Source organism: Hydra vulgaris, chromosome 08 (assembly GCF_038396675.1).
Source record: "Hydra vulgaris chromosome 08, alternate assembly HydraT2T_AEP".
Classification (NCBI taxonomy): Eukaryota; Metazoa; Cnidaria; class Hydrozoa; order Anthoathecata; family Hydridae; genus Hydra; species Hydra vulgaris.
This window is the reverse complement of record NC_088927.1, coordinates 56,820,845-56,837,500: the sequence shown is the minus strand read 5'-3', so window position 1 is coordinate 56,837,500 and position 16,656 is coordinate 56,820,845. Positions and strand designations below refer to the sequence as shown.

The 16,656-nt window shown below is 27.5% G+C and overlaps 1 protein-coding gene across 1 annotated transcript in view; it reads left to right on the top strand.

Moving 5' to 3' along the window:
- Positions 1 to 16,656, top strand: part of LOC136083475 (TNF receptor-associated factor 6-B-like) — a 60,628-nt gene that overhangs the window by 27,157 nt on the left and 16,815 nt on the right. Inside the window, exons 2-5 of the mRNA XM_065802876.1 lie at positions 5,206 to 5,385; positions 11,711 to 11,765; positions 11,914 to 12,018; positions 12,795 to 12,959. Coding sequence (XP_065658948.1) covers positions 5,219 to 5,385; positions 11,711 to 11,765; positions 11,914 to 12,018; positions 12,795 to 12,959 — 492 coding nt within the window. The 5' untranslated portion in view covers positions 5,206 to 5,218. The remainder of the gene's footprint in view (positions 1 to 5,205; positions 5,386 to 11,710; positions 11,766 to 11,913; positions 12,019 to 12,794; positions 12,960 to 16,656) is intronic.

The window sequence follows — 16,656 nt, the reverse complement described above, 5'->3', positions numbered from 1 at the left end:
ATATTCTAAAAATGTAAAACAATCGTATCACAATAGTAAGTAATATATTTTAAGAAGATTATGTGCATATAATATATTTCAAAAATAAAGTTTACGGTTTTATTACTGCAGTCTTGCCCGTGATAGATACAGCATGCAGACATGTTTTTCTTGCAAGAACATATACTAATTCTGCGCAAATTTCTTGACCAAGTCTTACAAACACAACGAATCACTTTGATATATTGGTTAGTGCTACATCTTTGTCTGTAGGTATTGAAAGAAGATAACCATTATCTAATTTCCATCTCCATTTTTTTGGAATTAAGCTGAAAGATTCATCTAGCATTTTCCTTTTAATAACCTGGAGATGAACTCTAAAACCATGAAAAAAGCCGCACGATTTGTTAGTGGTAACTTTTTTAGTTTTATATTTCTTTCACAAACCATTTGTTTATATTTCAAAAATATCTAAGAAATAATACTATAAAAATATGACATTTTTTCTGTTTAAATCTAAATTTTCTCAATCTAAATGAAGGGCGTAAGTTGAAAAAGTCAAAATTAAACGTTCAAATGTTTACCGCATTTTCCTAAACAAAGATTCTGCATTTTCACCAAAAAATTCAATGAAAACCTTTACAGCAGATTCTCCAACTTCTTTTTTGGTTGCCCAGTAATCCAAAATAATAGCATATGCTGATTGTATACTATTTGAATTTTAAAGTATTTTTCAAAAACAACGCTTTTCTTAACAAAGTGTTGAAGATGTCGAGTCACATCCTGACTCTTCATGAACAAATAACAGATGTTGTCTAAAATCCATTATTCGAAATTGAGCATCTTTTGTTCTCCAGAGTTTTTTCTTGCTTTTATGATTAAAAAAACTTCATTTAATTAATCTTTCCAATGATAATTTAGCATTACTGCTATATTAGTATCACCGGAAAAAAAAATGCATGGTGAAATTTTTTTGCAACTTCCAACAGTTTAGAGACAATTTTTGTATCAGCATCCCCTTTGCAAAGATATACTTTTTAGCCATCTTGTTTAAGATAATCTGACAAAATAAAATTAACTGTGTTTTGTTGTGTGAATTTGATAGAAAACGTTTATGTGAGTTCGGTGTCTAATTATTTTCTCTCATAACAAAAATTTGGGAAAAACCGTTGCATTTTGTTCTATCTATGTGTTTATTAGATTTAATTGAAAACCATTTATTATGACCATTAAATATAATATAACAGGTGGCATACTTTTTTCTTATATAGCTGACGTAGGTCAATTTTTATAAATCTCATACCTATGTTCCAAATAACTCTGTGAAGTAAGGAACCTCTGTGAAGGACATACATGCACAAGCTGACGTTTGTACTAGACTTAATTTTGTTGTCAGGAAGAATCACTTTGCGTAAAGATGATTTGTTTGCTTTCAGCGTTAGATTATTTTAAAATAATACTTGTGGGGTATGAATGAGCGCAAAGTATAGTTAAGCGTCATCCTATCTTTCTGCAGTTGCTGCAAACCTATTAAAAAGTGTTGAATCGACACAATTAGTTTGATTGTCAAGTTTTACGCTATTAGTCAAAACATCCAAAGAAAAAAACCTTTTCGTATTTTTAAACTTTGCTTCATTGAACTTAAGACCGTCAAAAAAAGATTTTAGACAAACGCCAATGTTCTCAGCCTCGTCGCAGTTGACACGATCTTTACCATTGACTCACAAAACACCCGTGGATAATAAATATATATTTTTTTTATGTTCTTTTTATTATTTATTTTTATTCCTTTTTATATTAAACCAACTTTGCATTTTAAAGAACGCATCAGGGTCTGCTAAATTACAAGATCAGAAGATAGGTCAGCCTTATACCTTGCAGATTGGTGCACTGCGTGACAACCATCTAAAAATTGTTGTGTAACTACATGTTTGTTTCTCTAAGATATTGAATTTCTGGCAAGTATAACCTGGAATACTTGGCATAGTGTCCTAATGCGGCAAATAATTAACCATTTTTAAGATTGCTTTAAGATGCAAATACCAGTTACAAGTTCTCTCTGGAACTAAAAGTTCCTTTATGGTACCAATGTAGTATATGTACAAGATACAAAGTTTTGCAGTGTGTCATTCCTATGATGTGTAGGTTTATATGGCAAATTCAATATTTTTGAAAGCATCTGTATTACCAAGTCTGACTGACTCTTTCTTGTTCATATCATTTTGCATTATCATTTTATAACTGTATTCAAGTCCGGATATATCTAGTTTTTAATCGTCAACCAAAATATCTATAACATGACTTAAGGAATTTGAAACAGCTTTTCCTGTAAGCATATGCTTTACCGTATCTTCAGAGCAAACTTGCTTTAACACCTTTTTCAGGCCAGTTCCTGCCATTAGTTTTCCAATTCTTCCGAGAAAACCCATCATTGTGTGAAACCCTAAGAGTCGACATACTATATTGAGGTTCTGATCTTTTATAACACCGAGCGGTTTCTGCCACAAAGGCTGATCAAACTCTACGCAGGGAATAATTGTTTTATATTTATTAGCTTTATCAATTATGAAAAGCAGTGTAAGTATATGCAAGTTTCATCTTAGGAGTTAATTATAGGTAAAAACTTGATGAATGCTTTTTCATTACTTGTTGTTGATTGTGATGTAGTGTGCATCATATAACTTGACCGATTCGGGCGAGGATTATTTTTTAAGCTAAAGAACCATGCGACAAACCTAACAATAACACTAATTTTGGGCGTACGAAATACTTCAGATACAAATCTTTTATTAGTTTAAACCAGATACAAATCTTTTATTACATTTAACAAACCGTGATAGCTTGATCCGTGATAAGGCATTATTTTAGATGACACATCAGATATGTTTTTAATAGATTTGTGTTTCAAACTCGTTATGCTTTCATAACTGTATTTAGAAGATGAACATAAAATTGATATTAAATCTATTCCGTGAAACATTCCTTTTCCGGTCAATGTGCCAATGTTGTGATCTAGATTGTCAGCCACTCAATGTAAGAAATTCGGCTTTTGTTCTTGCACAGCATTTACTTTACTAACTGCAGCAGATGACTTAAATAACTTCTGTTCATCGGTGGATATTGAAGATCTAAATTTATAAAGGTGATTCACAAAGCCATTTTGTTTCAAAAGATATATCAATCTACGCCAATCCCAAATGGAGTTGGTGCTTTCATAAATCTTCGTCGCAAAACTTGAGTAGTACATTGTCCTAAACTAATTTGTCAAAGCTTTACAACAATTAAAAGGCTTAAGAATTGCTGTAAACTCTTTGGAACCCACTTAAGTCTATATTCAATGTCACCCATATCCTCTTGTGATTGATATACAGATTTAATTACATCCATTTTTCTGATTTTGCTCGTAATTATACTTGCAGCGGGAGCAATAATATTGTCTTTAGTACAAGCTTTCTATTTTTGAATTTTTAATATATCAAAAGAAGCCATGTCTCTGAATACAAACTAAATTAGATTGACCGGAGAGTTCTCCTAAAAAAGTATGATCACCATAATGTTCAAGTAACATTCATTTTAAAGATTTCGTTGAGTAATATGAATAACCATTACTAAGTTTTTTGATCTTAATGTGCACATCCGAAAGGGTACAAAGTTCGCAGTCAGTCATTACAAGACATCCAACGAAAATCTACAACATTTCCACATTCTTCCTATCTATTCAAAGAACGTTTAATCATTTTGTTAATCAATGGTATGGATTCAATTTTAGCAATTGCTAAATGCTCGTGGTCTACCTTTTTGGTACAAAGAAAACCTTTTGATTTCCAATCAAATACTTCTTCAAGTAAACTTCTTTCTTGGTACACATGATATTGATCTTTACGACTATCCACAAACTTTCTTCTACAGCTATGATAGACTAGTACTGTTGTACTTTTATGCGTGTTCTGTCGCAACTGGACTTTAATATAACTAACAATGCGCAAAAATAACTTATCTGGTATGTTTTCTTATCCGAAACCTTTTTATAATAACAAATATATTTGTTTTTTAATTATGCAAAGTATAAATAAACAATTAGAAATGATTCAGCAAAACCTCAGTAGTGAATATGAGCTATTATTTGCAAACTGATTTTTTAACAAACTGTGCAAAATAAGTTTTTAACAAAACTTTTATTAGATGTATTGTAAATTGCGTTTTACTTCCATTCTTTTGAAAAAAAGATAAGTTTATAAGCATTAAACTTTTTCAGTTCTTTGATATGTAAAACTATCATTACCACATACTCTCGCAACTCTAAGTTACAGTTCTCATTATTTTTTGTGGTCTGGAATAAAATTAATTTTACTTATTGGCTGAAAAAAAAATCCTTTTATGAAAGGATTATGTACTTTTTTACTGTTAAGAAGGTAGTCCCCTCAAAAAGTGCTTGGTTAAAAAAAGTTAAATTTTTTGATACTAAGTTATATTCCTTAAGGTGAAAATTTACAAAGTAATAACAATTTAGACAAATAAATAATAAAATATGACCATAACTTTTTCAATAAATCCATGTTTCAAAAATTCGTTACCTAAGACTTATTAACTTTGAGTAGATCTGCTTGCATTTAGTTAGATAGTTTTTTCACCCTTAAAATACTGTTTTTAATTATATATAATAATAATCTAGTATTTGATAAACTTAAAATTTTAATACACCTACCTAACTGTACCCTAATCTCTCTGTAAGGTATTAAAACCTTTCATCTCAAAAACAATTTAAACTATTTTTACAGTATTTTGAAGATTCCCATTGAGGTTTGTATAAATTTATAAATGCATTTATAAATTGTTTGACGCTATTGATCTTTTATTTAGTTGGAAAAAGACTAGGTTTAAAGTGTTAGGAGCGTTAGCTGATAGGATCTTTTTATATACGATTTTGAACTTTACAAATAAGTTTTTCCTATTATAAGTATAATTAAGTGACTAGAACAACCAACCAAAAAAGTGATGTAGCCATGTTAAACAACACAACAAGAATAAATTCAATCAAACGCACTATAACAGGTTTAGCAAATTTTGACAAAATGACACTTTAATGAAAGCAAACATTCATTAAATTATTAGAATACAAAATCAAAGTTTCAATATTTCAGTTTACAAAATAGTTTAAAAGTTTATTTGTTTTAACTAAAAAAAGTTGAAAAAAAAAACGTTTAATATCAACATTTTTATGTTTAGCAAAAGAAAAAAAATGGAAAGCCTAAATGAGGAGAACTTCGGTGAATACAATGCGTATTTTATAAATGAACTTTTAGATGAACATGAATGTCCTGTATGTAAAATGGCTCTTCGTGAGCCTATTCAAACACAATGTGGTCATCGACTTTGTTTGTCATGCGCAGAAGAAATGAGAAAAAGGTATTAACTTTTGTAGATTGATATTGCAAGTTATGTGGCATGCATACAAAAATACATTTAATAGACTACATATTTCCAAGCTTGCATGCATTCACTTGACCGAAATATGTAAAACTATTGTTAATGCTGCCTTTTTTTTGTTTTGACGCTAACCCAAAGTTGATCTAATATCAACTTTAATTTTAAAAGCAGCTTGATTTGTTATATTGATTCAATGTCAGATTAATCTTGAAAAAGTTGATTTTTTTACAATATAAACACAAAATTGATCTAATATATATGACCCAATGTACATTTAATGTAAATGGGTTTATTTTCATTCAATGTATAAAATGTAATTTGGGTGTAGAAAGTTCAAGAGTATTTTTTGGTAGTTATGTGGTTTCTTTTTTAATCAGCTCTTAATTATTTTAATTGTAATTATGAATGAAGCGGTTTTTTAACGCCAATTATTGTGGGTAGTTTGAAACAAATAATTTATTTGGAATGAAAAGAAGTTTTTATTTCAACAAAAAAAATTACAAGCTAACCGGACATGACATTCAACTATAAAATTATTTTAAATATTTTAAACGTATGATAGAACTTCGGACGTCGCCGTTTGGACACAACGACCGAAAGTAGTTGTCATAATGCAGATAATGTAAAACTGCAATTAATTTTTTAAACCCTTATTTGAAAAATTTAGTATATGATGCTTTAAACGCTGAAGGTAAGCAAGATAAAAGGGAAGTTGAGCGTTGTTTGTTGGCAGCATTTTCTGTAGAAGCTTATACTGCGTACAAACTTTTTATAAAACGATAATTGAATGTTGGAGAGAAATGTGTTTTTGGCATTAAAAAACAAGATCAAGAAAATCATCAATATTTGATAGTGTCAAATAGAAAGTTAAACGGAAATGGAGAAGTAGAGAAGGCTCCAACCAATTATTTAACAAAGTTTCCCAATACAGCATACCAAATAATGCAAGTGCAGAATCCGAAAATATACTAGAAGGTTAGATTAGTCGTAAATGGTTATTTGAAGATGACGAAAACAAAATAGAACTCTCCAAAGAAAAAGCTCTCTTAATTGTTGTTATTCAACAAAATAAAGATATAAAATCAGCCATGTTTTTGAGCGGAGAGAAGCATCAAAACATAAACTGAGTTTACACGACTTGGTATTGGATTAAATGTTGCGCGTGATTATGAAATTACTTGGAGTGTCATTAAAGATCAAGATGATTTGGCGAAGTGGGGAGTATCCGCCATCATGAACAACATTTTTGTCAAAAAGATAATAGTATGCCTCTTATTTGTTAACAGACATTTTGAAAAATTTAGTTTGGATAGTAAGGAAGGGGAACAAATTGGATGTAATGGGGCTCGTGCATTGAGATTGTGTGTGAGCGAGGTTGGTAGAAAGCTTATGTAGTCCAGCGGGAATTGATTTGAAATGAATTTGAAAAATTTAAACAGAAGAGTTGTGTTTTGCATTTGTGAGCAGCAAAGTTTGAACGTTGCAAGTTATCCCAATTGTTTTTTATTTAAGTTTTAACTTTTTACATTTAGTTTATTATGAAACATTAACTAAAGTGAGTTATAATTAATGAACTTTAATACGAATATCGGTGTAAAACTTTTATCTGTATTTTTTATACATAATGAAACGAAAATAACTTTTTTTTTAATTTTTATAATTTTTTAGACATATTTGGGTCCTGTAAAAATGGGTAGCTTCACATAAAAGCCATATATTTAGATTTAAAAAAAGTGGTTGCGATTTGCTTGGTTTTAGATAGACACATATAGAAATATTAATAAAGCCTTGGAAAAATTTTGTTTTGTTTACCTTCACATATTTTTAATGACGCATTTTTTTGTAACTCAACAAAAAATGGTGTCTTTAAAGCGGTTTATGTTGATTTTTCAAACTTATTTTTCAAATAAGATAGCAACTAGTTAACTTTGAACTTTTTTATTTTTGAGTTAACGACTATTTCTTTATAAACCATCTACTCTAGCTTAATGCAATTTAATACCAAAAATGCCAGTTTGTGTTTGGTAAAGACAGTTTGTAGTTTTTTGAAAAGAAGAGTCGTTTTGTTTGACAAAGTGTTAGAACAATGAGGTTTTGAATGAAAAGTTAAAAATACTTACTTCAGGAGGTTTATGCGAACAGCTAATGGTGATTGAGCTGTACATGGTGACAAGGATATTGTGTGATTTGATACCAGTTTTTTGGCAATCAGCGCTTTTAAAGTTTACTTGTTTAATTTAAACAAGTTTAAACAATTCATTAAAAAGAATTATTTGTAAAATATAACTAAAAACAAACTTAGAAAGTTAATTTATTATAGAATTACAAAAATATGTTTAATAACGTAAATTTTTATAATGCTGTAAACATTTAGCTATTGCAAGTACAGCAAAAGTTGTAGTTCTTAACTTGTTGCAGCAATCATTATATATTATGCAGTATGCAGGCCGTCTAATAACTTTTGAAAAAAGAACTTGATACTTTTTAAATCTTTTACCATTCTACAAAAGTCTAACAAAATAAAAGTTTTAAAACTACATTGCTTTGATCATCAGAGATACTTTATTGACAACACCTACACTCGCTATGCAAGGCAAAATAATACAGATTTTTCTTGAAGTAATTCAAATAAATAATGATAAACCAAAGAGAATTTTAAGAAGTTCTATAAATTAATCATTTTATAGTATAATGCAGCTAATAATAATATATAAAAGATAAGCAAACAAACATAATACATATTCAAATTGTCACTAGCCAATCATGTAATCAAACGCACTGTCACTTGTCACTTAAACCACAGATTGCTTCGCCAGTTTTTGAAATATATAACTGTCAGAATGAGCTAAAATGGTTCATTTTAAACATTGACTCCACTTTTCTTCATGCAGCCTTACTTCATAATCCATTACAAAACATAATATTCCCAGTTTTCAACATTTAAAATTTCAACCCTTTCTACACACTGTCCTTACCCACATTCAATTTCTATTTTTTGTTGTTTAAAATTATTTGATTTTTCAGAGGATTCAAATAATGATTTTCTGTAATGTGATGTTGTTATTATCTGTGATTTTTCTCTTATTCTTGATGGTAAAGTAAGCTATTACTGGAATAAATAGCTGGAATATATAGCTGGAATAGCTAAAGTATTAAAAATCAAGTATTATCTTTGAATTCAGCTATTACAACACTATTTTGCATGTTAGTTTTGTCAAATAAAATGATTTCAGATGACGGCGTACGTGAAATACTTCTTTAAGGTAAAATTTCACTTATATAATCAAATACTTTTACGTTCCAAGGTGGTCCAGTAATTTGAGACTTTAAATACATTGTTAAATATGTATATTATCAATATAAATTTAGTCTATAATCCACGGATGTCCTCCTGGTCTCTAATAATGATTTTTACAAATTAACTGATGTATTCAATTTTATTTGGCGAAAACATGATATGTGTTTTGTTTTAAATGGCAATGTAATAATTCGGTTTCAGTGAGTCTAGATTAGTGTTATAAACTTGTTTTAATATTGATACACCTTAAAATATCTATTTATAAGATTTTGTAAGTGTAATTCATTTTTTTTGTATATACTTAAAACATGAAAAATATCGATATTTATTCATATATAAAATAAGAAAACTTGAAGTTAGCTGATCGTAATATGTTGGGTGCAATTGTAAATGGTACAAACATAACTGCACATAACAACTTGTCTAATTTCATAAACCATCTTTGATAAAGGTGAAATATGCAAAAGCTCTAAATTCGTTTCGAAGAGAATAACAAACAATGGGTAAAAAATGAACCGATATCGGTTCAATTTGTAATTGGTAAGAATATTCTTTTAACTGCCTTTATTGATAAAGATAACTCTGCTCTTATTCAATTGTAGTTTCCAGATCCCAGGTGAATTATGATTCTTTAAGTAATAAAACAAAGAAAAGAAGATTGGCACCATTAGTTGCATCTTTTTCATTTTCCTAACTATTGTTTGCATCGGATTGTAGTTTGCACCAAGATGGTAAAGAAAAAGAAGCTAAAGCTGCTTTACAATTATCAGAATATATGAGTTTTTGAATAAAAATTTTTATACTATTATAAACAAAAAAAGGTTTAAGCTTTAGGTTCTTATTTATATGGATTATGTATTGGTTTCCTGAAATAATAAAAAGAGCCCTAGAAATGCATGAAAACACTGTAAATTAATAATATAATACGTGTTTAATTTTTTAAATGCATGAAATAGTTTTTAATGAGTTTTTATATATATATATATATATATATATACATATATATATATATATATATATATACATATATATATATATATATATATATATATATATATATATATATATATATATATATATATATATATATATATATATATATATATATATATATTTATATATATATATATATATACATATATATATATATATATATATATATATATATATATATATATATATATATATATATTTATATATATATATATATATATATATATATATATATATATACACACACAGTGGCGGCTCGTCAATAGGGGCCATACGAGCCCGACCCCAGCTCGATTTATTTCAATAAAGTATTTGGTAATGTAAATATGTATTTATATATATGTAAATATACAACTACTAGCTAAACTATTTGCAGACTGGTTTTATAAAAATAAATAGCTCTAAGTTAGTTTTAATTTTAAATCATTTCATTTTATAAGTAATACTTTTATTTGCAATTTGTTTAAAGTATTTAGCGTTGTTTTATTTCATTGCTAATAACGGCCGATTTGTACTAGCTCCATTTAATTTGTTTTTAGTAATATAATTTTTGATGCGCGCGCAAAAGTTATTGTGCTTTCAGGTGGGACGAAAAAGCGCACCGCAGAGCCTCATTAAACTGGCCCGAGAAAAAAAGAAGTTTGAAAACATCACTAAGCCGTAAAATTTCATCCACCATTTTTAATTCTCGATTCAAAGAGTGAAGAATTTACTGCTGCAAAAAGTCAGAAGTTTGTTGACTCAATAAGGTACAGTAATATTAGAAAACTTTATAACATTAAATGTAAACACTTATTTGTAAATAAATGTAATGACGTCATTTCTACAAATATAATAAGAGCTACAAACCTTATGTACTTTTGAAATTCTTGTTCTATTCTAAATGAGAGATTGGAAAGTTTATTTTTTCCAAATAGCTTACGTATTATATTCTGCAGCATAATGAATCAGCCATTGAAAATTGTTTACACTGTTTGGTGGCAGTTGAGTTATTCTACTTTTTAAGTTGCCAATTAGATCAACACTGAACCAGAGCCAATTTCAACCATGATGATAAACATCAATTACAAGTTTTAAAGAATTTTTCATCAACAAAAAAATGCAACTGGGTTTTCAAGAAATATTTTAAAATTAGTCAATGTTATTATTAGTTTGATATAACAAATCTACAAACAACTAAAACAACAGAAGATATAAAGAAAATTTTTTTTAATCACGAAAACTGTACCACTGGTGGTACTGTTACATTTCTTAATACAGCTTCATTAATTAATACTTCCAAACAGACACTAATTAAAAAATATGCAAAGTTTAGATTATTTTAACATGTTTGACATTTACCATTACCATGGAAATAAAATAATCAGAATATTTTATTGAAATGTTTTTTTTTTGGTGAAAGCTGAAGCCAAATAACTAAAACTATATAAACATTAAAGTGTTATGTATGGTTACAAACAGATGTTAAGTTTTTATCTTTAATTACATGAAATCATTAAACCATCTTTGACAATGTAAATAATCTTGTGAAGTTTACTATTATTTATGACTGACATTGTAAATGATGTATTTAAGAATTATGGATTTAATTAAGTAAAATATATGTTGTATTATGAAAAAATTTTTTAAAAAAGTTTTTTTATGTTGTAAATCTTTTTGTTTTTGTTGACCCTATCGCCATTCTCAGAAAACGTTATGTGAACCTATCAGAGAGTTCAATGTATATGTTTTTGTTGTTTTTTACGTAGGTTTAAAAAATTCAATGTTATTAAATAATTTATTTTAAAAGTATGCTAACCCTTAACTCTTAACTAATCAAATAACGCTAGCGTCCTAACAAACACCAAAGCATCAATTACGCTAACAGCAAGTCGTCGCGTGATAGTTTGGTTAATATTTCCTGGCCTCACCAAAGTGTATTGTCACCTCCCGCCGCTGTATATATATATATATATATATATATATATATATATATATATATATATATGTATATAAAAGTTTTTCTTTTTTTAGAAATAAGGGAGTCTTAATTTGTCCATTAGACTATAGCATTTTGGAATCTAGCAAAGTAACTATTTTTAACTTTATTTTTAAGTTTAATTATTTAGTTATTTAAATCAATTTGTATAACTTATTGTAATTATAAAGAAAAATCCATTTTTTGTTTTTCAAAAAATATGTCTGTTACTAACAATTGATAAAATGTTTTCTCATAGATTTTTACCGATGTAGCTGTTAAAAGAGTTATTATGCAATTAAAAGTTAAATGTAGTAATTTTTCCAATGGTTGTGAATGGACCGGAGAATTAAAAATACTTGATGTATGTTATTTAAATTTTATTCAAAAATATTTGATGCAACAATTTTACTATATCTCGGTGTTGAAAGGCCTAAAAACATTTTTCATTAATGTTTTTTTTAGTATGACTATTATTACTATTTGAAGAGCATTTTGCTAAAAGGGTTAAAGCGCTCATTTCATTGTTTTGGAAAAAAAAAAAAAATCTAATTGTCTGGCAAAATATGTTTTGAAATTCAATAGATTTTTAACCGTAAACAAAGATGATGAAGAGTTTTTTTATTAATACTGACATATTAAGAGTTCTTCTTTAGTCAAGAATCCAAACCTTTGAAAATCTTAATTTTGGAGCTTAGCTCCACTTTAAAAACTCGCTCCTCACTTATAAATAGAATTATAAAGTGTAAGTAATTTTATAACAGTTTAACTTAGGCAGGCCAAAGTTTTTTGTTTACTATGGTATTCTACTTGATGACAATTATGACAAGTTTTTTAACCCATATGCAATAAAATAAAGAGGGATAAAAGTTTCGATTTATAACAGTTTAGCTTATTTTGTAAAGTTAATGTAACCTAATAATTGATTATAATGTAATCTAATAAGTAGTTAACTAGTTAGTAGTTAAGTTAATGTAATCTAAAAAGATTTTATCTAATTTTGAATGTTTTAAAAGGATTATTTTTTTAGATAACTTTGCAGAGATAAAAAAAATGCTAGCTGTCTGTATTTATAAAACAAGGTTATTTCAAAAATTATTGTTATTTTAAAGCAATTTAAATAAGTTCTTTTTTTTTAAGGAACATTTGGGTTCTTGCGAATATCAAACATTAAAATGTCTTAATAATCCGTGTTCTACTTCACTTTTGCCTAAGAATCTAAAAAAACACATGGAAAAACATTGCATTTATCGTTTGGTTACCTGTCAATATTGCAAAGAGAAGATTATTTTTAGTGAGAAGCAAGTAAAAGCAATCATTTATTTTACTTCATTTTTAATTCTGCTAATATTTATATTTTGTTTTCAAAAAATAAAATTTAACTTAAAGTTTTTTTATCACACACACACACATGCACACACACACACACACACACACACACAAACACACAATTTTTGAGTTTTTTAAACACTTTCTGGACTTCTTACTCGGTGTAGTTAAGGCGATTTTAAAATATTACAGCGTTCGTATGATATTTTGCTGACCACAACATACTTTTATTAAATGACCAGGTTCCTGAACTATGACAAAAGAAATAAAAAAACTATAGGAGTTTCTAAATTTTGCCGCAACATAAAATAAAAGTGTTTGTGGCGAGAAAACTCAGATTATTACTATGTTTTTATATTTAATCGGAGATTATTACTATTTTTTTTTATTCTCCTAAAGGTTACGTTTGCTTACTAGATTTGAAATTAAATTTGAATTAAATGCGTTGTTTAGGTTAAAAGAATATCATAGTTCAATAACATGATTTGTTAAGATTTTTATCGGTAGTTTTTCGAAATTCATCAAATCAGATCTTTTTAAACACAACACTTTTGTAAATTTTTGGTGAAAATTTACAGAAATGTTGTCTTTTGACAACTTTATTTAAGTAATATGAACAAGGATCTCTATTGGGTTGAAGCACTTTTTTATAAAATTTTTAACAAAAATCAATTGAGCAAAGTTGATTTAATGACTCAAAAATCGTTTTCTGTAAAATCATTATTAGGGGTAGAAAAAAAGTTTCAAAAATTATATATAAAAAAGAGAAAAGTGTGGTATAATGCGGTAGTGGTGTAGTGTAGAGTGCTCTCTTCATATGCGAGAGGTTCAGAGTTCGATCCCCAACACGTCCGCGCTCAACTTGTTAATCCGCACAGCGTCCATGTTCGTCAAAGTTTGTGTTTCGAAGTTATAGAGGTTAGAGAGGGTTATAACCACAATTAAGTAGCCTCCTCGTATGTAATAGCCTTCTCGGCATTGAGGAGGTGATTTAACATATGTATATATATAAATATATATATATATATATTTTTTTTTGCATGGTCTTTAATTTTTACCCTTCAATAGCTTGAGATGTTTTTTTTCTTAGAATATGTATATATATATATATATATATATATATATATATATATATATATATATATATATATATATATATATATATATATTTTTTTTTTTTTTCCTACTACGTTTTTTAACAACAGTAAGCACTCATTTTATAAGTTATGAAGTTTTGAGAGGCATATTTTTAATATGTGGATTTGTTGAAAAAACGGCGGTTGAAATATTGTTTCTCTTCGCTTTTTTTATTGATATAATTTTAAGGAATATGTCAATAGCGAGTAATAACATCATTGTACCTGACCGTGAATTTTAAGGATGTAGAGTTGAATTTATTTATGATGTTTTAAATTTAATGAATTGTTTTTAAAAAATCTTGTATGCAAGTAAGTATGCATTTAAGTATGAAATTACCTTAAAATTGTGCTGAAATAACCAAACTAGGTTGCTAACTTCGTTATTTTTAAGTATTTTCAATTACAAGTTTTCCATGAAAGTTTAAACGTCTGAAACATTTTTTTAACAGTAATGTACGACTAGCAGTAAGCAGTCATATATTACAGTTGTTAGTAAATGAATTAATAGTAGCAATTAAAGTTGATATATTATTTTTAAATTATAATAAAATACTAATTTATCTTTAAAACAAACTGTTTAGCTCCGCATGCTTTTAGATGACGACATAGAGACTAGATAGCATCAGTTATTAAATCATTAAATACCAAGAAATACCTGAATACTGAGGAGAGAGAGAAAGACAGAGTAAAAGAGAGAGAGAGAGAGAGAGAGAGAGAGAGAAAGAGAGAGAGAGAGAGAGAGAGAGAAAGAGAGAGGTTGACGGCGTTTCTAAGACACTTCGTTAAAAAAAGTTAAAAAGATACACAACAAATCATTAAAACTTATTAAAATATTCAATTTCATCATAACCAATTTTGTAAATTTTTTGTATATTATAAAATAAAGTAGTTAAAAATAGCGATAAAAAAAACATAAAGTTAGTTTTGCAATGATACCAGTAGACAAAATTATTTTTACCTATTTTTATCCAACAGCTGTCTTTTGATTAATTTAGTAAATCTCAAATCATATATAAATTTACTAAATTAAAATCATGTTTTAACATGATTTTAATTAAGTAAACAAACTAATAAAACAATTACAAAATCATCTATAAAAGAAAATAGTTTAATTAGATAATGTTTGAATTTATATATAAAAAAAAGTCATTTATTATACGAAAATTATGAATAGTTTTGATGAAAACTTAATAAAATATGTAGTGACAAAGATTAAAACTATAAAAATTATCTAAAAAATAATTCCCTATGATAATAATAATAAATTTATAAGTCGTAATATCATAAAATGTCAGAGAGCATTTTAAGAAATAAAAAAAAAACAAAAAATAGATTCATAAAGTTTTGTATGTTTTGTAATTTTGTATGTAAAAGAGTGTAACGTGTTATCTGCAACAGTGAATTTTCAAATCGGTTTTTAAAGTTGCAGGTGGAGTGCCACAAGGCTCTGTCTTTGCTCCGTTTATGTTTACTGTTTAGATAAACGACTTACCGAATTAGTTTTCAACTAAGTGTATAATATATGCTGGTTATTTAAAACTAATTAATATAATTAAATCATTTTTGGATAAGCCTCAAAATAATTGGATGTAGAAAAAATTCAAAGCAAATTAATGAAAAAGTCAAAACTATAGCTAATAAAATTTAACGTTAGCAAATGTAAACGCTCGCATATCGGTAGCAAAAGTAGTAGTTTACATATATACAATGTATTATTAGGTGTTAGCCAGAGTTTAGAAACCTGAAACAAAAATTGAAAAAGATTTAGGAACTCTGGTTTCAAACGACTTAAAATGGTCTATTCATGTTAGTTATATGTTCAGTTAAGCTTATAAAGTGTTTACAATAATAAAACATTCATTTAAAAACGTAGATATAAACGCGTCTAAAACTATTTTACACCTCTCTTGAAAGAGCGCATCAAAACAACACAACATCGGTGTGGTAAGTTTACTTAGACAAGATAAAAAAAAACGGAAAAAATACAAATTAAAGCATAACGAACAAAGTGTCTTTAAGGGAAAAACTATGAAACAAGACTAACCTACTTTAAATTAACGACTCTTGAAAAAAAGACCGTAATGATCTAATAATATTTTACGTAAGGGTAATTTATGTAGATATTTTAACTCGGAATACCAACCAACTTCCCATTAAATGCTTCTCCGCGGTGCTCTATGATAAGACCGTAAGGTCTTCGTGGGGCACTTAAAAAAGAAAAAAAAATTATCGACATTATAATTATCTTGTTCTATCTCTACTTATTGAAAAAATTGAGCTATTGATAGCTCTAGTTTCCTTAGAATAATGTTTTTCTACTATATTAAAAACTAATTTATAAGTAAAAAAGTTGTAGAGAAAAAGAAATTTTTTAAAATATTTATTTATGCCGTCTCATAAAGTTTTTATTTTTAAAGTTAATTCTAACGTCGCGAATTAATAAAAAAAATCCAAAGAGATACTACTTCCTAACAAACAGTGTTATTAACAGTAATAATAACTCAGATCAAACATTGTATATTCTAAAATAGCTA